This window comes from Pan paniscus, chromosome 4, assembly GCF_029289425.2.
Source record: "Pan paniscus chromosome 4, NHGRI_mPanPan1-v2.0_pri, whole genome shotgun sequence".
In the NCBI taxonomy this organism is placed as follows: Eukaryota; Metazoa; Chordata; class Mammalia; order Primates; family Hominidae; genus Pan; species Pan paniscus.
In genome coordinates, this window is record NC_073253.2 from 78,179,989 (window position 1) to 78,186,217 (window position 6,229).

General features: G+C 39.0%; 1 protein-coding gene across 1 annotated transcript in view; it reads left to right on the forward strand.

The window, feature by feature from the left end:
* Nucleotides 1-5,793, forward strand: part of GOLPH3 (golgi phosphoprotein 3) — a 60,068-nt gene extending 54,275 nt beyond the window's left edge. The window contains exon 4 of the mRNA XM_024928728.4: nt 3,872-5,793. Within this exon, the coding sequence (XP_024784496.2) occupies nt 3,872-4,296 (425 nt within the window). The 3' untranslated portion in view covers nt 4,297-5,793. The remainder of the gene's footprint in view (nt 1-3,871) is intronic.
* The last annotated feature ends 436 nt before the right edge of the window (nt 5,794-6,229 follow it).

The following is a 6,229-nucleotide window of genomic DNA, read 5'->3' on the forward strand; positions in this document are numbered from 1 at the left end:
GGGAGTCATTTATTCTGCTATACTTAGGTTTTGTGACAACATAAACATATTAAGTCAGTGATACCAAAGTAGAGTTGATAGGGGATAATACTTCTTTGATAACTTAACAAATTATTCTTTACATAATTAATCTTAGGATTGAACTGTAGTTTTTTAAATAGGCTGTTTATTATTTTTTGTTGCATTAGTTTAAATTTCCCTAAGTCGTTTAACACAATAGTTACCCAATTCCAGCCTAGTGTCTTAGGCTGCCTAACACCTGCCATTGACATTAGAAAAAGCAAAACTCATACTAGTGAAAGATGCAGCAGTTATTTATTGGTGGGACATTGGGTTTACACAATTATAAAAAAATGGAAGTGGCTGGGTGCGGTGGCTCATGCCTGTAATCCCAGCATTTTGGGAGGCCCAGGTGGGTGGATCACGATGCCAGGAGATCGAGATCATCCTGGCTAACACGGTGAAACCCCATCTCTACTAAAAATACAAAAAATTAGCTGGGCATGGTGGCAGGTGCCTGTAGTCCCAGCTACTTGGGAGGGTGAGGCAGGATAATGACGTGAACCCAGGAGGCGGAGCTTGCAATGAGCCCTGATCACACCACCGCACTCCAGCCTGGGCGACAGAGCGAGACTCTGTCTCAAAAAAAAAAAAAAGGGTGGAAGTTACACACTTTTGAAAGATGTGTGCCTCTACTCCAGGGCTTATTCTATTCTGCTGCCTATGTACTTTGTTGTTTCTTTTGCCTGGAATTCAGGCTTCTCTCCCTTTCGTAGGATGTGGTGAATCCTGCTGGATTTCGAGATTTAGCTTGAAGATTCTTTTTTTCTATAACTTTCCTATGAAATACCCCATAACATTAAACCAGAGTCATTTCTTACTCCTCTAGGCACTTTGTTCATTTTGTTCTTATGACCCTATTCCCATTTTCTTCTGGCCAGTATAGTTAGTTCTAATATGTAATATATTATGAATGTTATTTTCACTTGATTTTAAATTCCTACAAAGTTAGAAGTATATCCTAATGTTTGTATTCTCAGTACCTAACAGGATTCTTAGAACATTATAAATACTATAAATTCTGCCAGAATGTTTATTCTGCACATGGGCAAATAATAGCTAACATTTACTGAGAGCTTACCATGTGTTAGGCTTCGTTCTAAGAACTTAATATTTAATCCTCATAATAGCCCTATGAGCTTGATAAATTTGTTACTTTCACTTTATAGATGAGTAAATGGAGAAATAGATTAAGATGACTTGCACTAGGACACTAGGGTTTTTTTGGTTTTGTTTTTTGGGGGTTTTTGTTTTTGTTTTTGAGACAGTCTTGTGCTTGTCACCCAGGCTAGAGTGCAGTGGTGCAATCTCGGCTCACTGCAACCTCCGCCTCCCGGGTTCAAGCGATTCTCCTGCCTCAGCCTCCCGAGTAGCTGGGATTACAGCCACCTGCTGCCATGCCTGGCTAATTTTTGTATTTTTAGTAGAGACAGGGTTTCACCATCTTGGCCTCCCAAAGTGCTGGGATTACAAGCGTAACCCGCCATGCCTGGCCCCGGCTAACTTTTGTATTTTTTGTAGAGACGGGATTTCACCATGTTGCCCAGGCTGGGACTGTTTCTGTTGACTTCCCCCTTACCCCTAGTTTTAGGTCACTTTTTTGCTGCTTTGCAAGTTTAGTGATTTTTTTTTTTTTTTTTTAACTTCGATGCTGGACAGTGTGAATGTTAAGTGATGAATTTTATGGTCTTTCTTTAAAGAGTGTTGAATTTTGTCTTGGTAGGCAGCTAAGTTACTTGTGGATCAACTTGTTTTTAATGTTTTGTTTTTGTTTTTAAATTGTGAGATGGAGTTTCACTCTTGTTGCCTAGGCTGGAGAGCAATGGCACGATCTCGGCTCACTGCAACCTCTGCCCTCCCCCGGTTTAAATGATTCTCCTGCCTCAGCCGTCCGAGTAGCTGAGATTACAGGCACCTGCCACGATGCCTGGCTAATTTTTTGCAGTTATAGAAGAGATGGGGTTTCACCATGTTGGCCGGGCTAGTCTCGAACTCCTGACCTCAGGTGATCCACCCGTCTGGGCCACCCACAGTGCTGGGATTACAGGTTTGAGCCACCGTGCCTGGCCGCTTTTAATCTTTATTAGGGCATGTCTAGGGTGGTCTATACTCTACGACTGGTTTAGCCCTACTACTAAGATGTGAATTTTCTAGTATTCCTTCTGAATGTCCTGGTTTTTAGTGAGGCTTTTGCTCTCTGGCTAGTTGGCAATCACATTTTTCCCAGCTCTACTGAACTCTTAGAATCGTTCACTTTCTGGTAGGTGTTCTTTGCCTAGCTTTGTGGAATTTCTCACCCTAACACATGTAGCTTTAGCTTTCAGCCCAAGACTCAAGGAACACCTTGCAGATTTCTAGACCTCTTTATCTGCGTAGGTCCCCCTTCTCCAGTAGTCTGCTTTGCACACTGCAGCTGCCTTAGCTACCCTGAACTCTGATCTCTGCTGCCTTAACGTGATGGGACTGCTGTGCTCTGCTTGGGGTCTTCCTGCCTGCTCTGCTGCCTGGGACGTGCCTCTAGGTGGTAAGCTTAGGCAGTTGTCCGGCTCACATAGGCTGCACTCATGTGTCACAGTTCTGGGCTGCTTTTGACTAGTGTCTGAAAACAGTTTTTTCGTATATTTTATGGAGATTTCTAATTACAATGAGAGGGCAGCTTTAGGAATGATTACTTCATCATAGGCCTGTGTTGTTTAGTATTAAGTATAGGAAAATAATTGTGTCTCTGTCCAGTTGAATGGTAATATATTTTAAGACAGCAACTTAAAATTTTAAGATAGTCCGCTAGAACTTTCTTTGATGATGAAAATGTTCTGTTCCTGTGGGGTGTAGCCACTGGCCATACGTCACTATTGTATACGTGAAATGTGGCTAGTGCCACTGAAGAGGTGAATTTTTAAATTAATTTAAATAGCTCTATGTGGGTAATGGCTCCTGTAATGGACAGTGTGGCTGAAGGTTTTCTCTCAGTATTACAAAATCTCGACCTTACAGCGTTTGCATTTAAAAAAGATGCCTGTGGTTGATCTTTAACATATTCTAATTTAGAAAAATATAGTTTTTTTAAGTATAAAAACAGTTGCATGTTCATTGGAGATCATTTGGAAAATGCAGAAAGCACAAAAAAAGTTTAGCACACATAATCCCAAAGATAAGTAAGATTAATATTTTGGTGTATTTCCTTCCAGTTTTCTATAAAGAAGAACCCACTTTAGTGAAAAATCGTTTGGTTTTATTTTAAATACTTCTCTCTCAAAAGGAAATATGTATAGATGGCAAGGTTAAAATTGTGAAAATTTGTATCCTTCCAGAATTAGCTTTATATTGTTATCAAATAATAGCATGGCCTAAACAGGCTTTCCTACCTCTATAGGCTGTATATGTGTAGCAGTTTCAGGAATAACATATTAATCAGGAAGCTTTTTTTTTTAGTCTATTAGTTGCAGACTGGTGTTTAATAGAAAACTTCTTATTTGGCTATTGGCTGCTTTTTGACATCAGCTGGAAGGAAGCTCAAACATAATATTTGGCTCATTTCCACATAAGACTAAGGGTTACTGACTCTGGTCTGAAGACTGCTTGCAGTTTAGTCGTCTGAGTGACTCCTGTGGCTGAGGATGTGCCGGGTGCTTAGAATCCAAAGGTCTGGCTAGGCTTAAGGGGTTCATGGTCTAGTTAGGGAGAAAAACATGGCAGATTTTCTTCTGTTTTTCTTGGGGCAAAATCAGATTTTACTGTTTAATAGTACAAAATTTTTGCAAAATTAGCAGATAATACTCATCATTTCTAACTTCTGAAATCTTTTGTTTAGGTGAGACATGGAATCCATTAAAATTGCATTATCAGTTAAGAAATGTACGGGAACGATTAGCTAAAAACCTGGTGGAAAAGGGTGTATTGACAACAGAGAAACAGAACTTCCTACTTTTTGACATGACAACACATCCCCTCACCAACAACAACATTAAGCAGCGCCTCATCAAGAAAGTACAGGAAGCCGTTCTTGACAAATGGGTGAATGACCCTCACCGCATGGACAGGCGCTTGCTGGCCCTCATTTACCTGGCTCATGCCTCGGACGTCCTGGAGAATGCTTTTGCTCCTCTTCTGGACGAGCAGTATGATTTGGCTACCAAGAGAGTGCGGCAGCTTCTCGACTTAGACCCTGAAGTGGAATGTCTGAAGGCCAACACCAATGAGGTTCTGTGGGCGGTGGTGGCGGCGTTCACCAAGTAACTCTGCTCGGGGTGAACCATTCTCCTTTCTCTCAAGTAAACCAGTAGTTTTTCTTCTGTTGACTTCTGGTTTTCTGTAATTTGTACTTTCCCACACTATAATTGGCTTCTGTTTTACAAAATGGTGGGTGGCTTTTTCTTTTTTGTATGTGTACAGGATTCTGCTGGTACGAGAGGCCTTCCTCTTTCTGTTTTTAAAAAAAGTTTTACTGCCATATTGGCATTCCATTCCCTGTTGCCATCCTCACTGTTACCTGTTTTGGGTTTCTGGTCTACTTTGACTTTCAAAGTACCTCCAGCCTCCTCATACGCACAGCTTTTGGATGACCTCAGCTTGAGTTTCTCCATATGTGCATGTACATCTAGCATTCTGCCTACAGTTCAGACAGAAGTCACAAAAAGGCCTTCAACTCACCAAAGGTAAATATCTGTATCTATTAGGACATTTTATACATAGAGTTCAGTTGAGATGTATACTTAGCAAAATTATTTTTAAATTGAAACAGCACAGTAAATACTTAATATAAAATGCCCCTTGGATTTTGCTTCCCATGTAAATCTATTGTATTATTACACTTGTTATAATTTTAACTATAAAGGTCCAATTGTTTCACAGAGCCAGTTTGGGATGGGCTGCATTCCATTTATGCTGTATATAGTTTGAATTATATATAAATTACCCCTTCTTCTGGCCACCCCTGCTCCCATCTTAGTATTTTGCAAGATCTAATAGGTTGTACACCTGGTGCCCCTCGCTTGCTTCAATCATGGTTATTTGATGGCAAAATCGACCTCTCATCGCTGAAGGAGAGAGAAAAGATGTGTGTCTGATTGGTCCTGGGATTTTTTGAGCTGTGCCATTTATGGTACTCTGCCTATGCATCCCCTTTTTAGATTTTTTTTTAATTTTATCTTACTGTTTTTATAATTTCTATTGGGAAGAGGCTTGTGACCAGTACCAATCTTGAGTTTCTTTTTCTGTCCACAAGTAAATTAATGTCTGCTCTGAAATGTCATTTATCTACTCACACATTCTTGGGGAAAAAAATCAAATGTCAGTCCTAGCAGATGTTGCATGTAAATTGGTAGCAAGTAATGATTACAACCCAGAGGATTAAGAATTTTGTAACAGAAAGCTCTGCTATGTTTTAATTTTTTATATACAATTAGGATAATTAGCATTGTCAGACTATAAACCTTTGCTTTTTAAAGTTTATTTTTACTATTTCTTTATCACTTTATTGTATCATCACCATTGGTTTCATAATGTAAATACTATATATTGAACAAATTAAATGTCAAAATTTTTTGTTACCATAGTCCATGTTAATAGTGGGGCTTTCAGGTGTTTAGAGATTTTTTTTGTTGTTGTTAACATTCATTGCAAAAGTACTAGATGGTGTATAACTCTAGAGTTGAATTTTAAGGGATTCCCTAATATGTATACTATCTTTTTATCTGAAGTAATAAATAAACAATGATCTTGAAAGTGCCTGAATCAGAGCAAGCATGTCATTTGTATTTTTGTATTCTCATTTAGTTTTCTTTGAAATGAAATGTTACTTACTATAGCATTGTAATATTTTAATGCAGGGCTTGGGTTTCTTAAAGGGCCAGATAGTAGATATTTTAGGCTTTGTGAGCCACCAGCTGTGTCAGTTGCAACTACTGAACTTTACTGAATGAAAACTGTTATAGATAATACAAATAAATAGGTTAGACTGTGTTCCAATAAAACTTTATTTGCAAAAACGGGGCTGGTCAAGGCCCCAGTTTTAATGCATGGAAAAAAGACAGATTTTTCTATCCATTGGAGTAACCTTCTTTACCTTCAAAAATGACACTGCTGGTGGTAACTACATGTAGGAACTATTAAAGTGTCTTCCCATAAAGTAGATATTGGGAAACTGATACCAGTATACTGGAATTTCTTA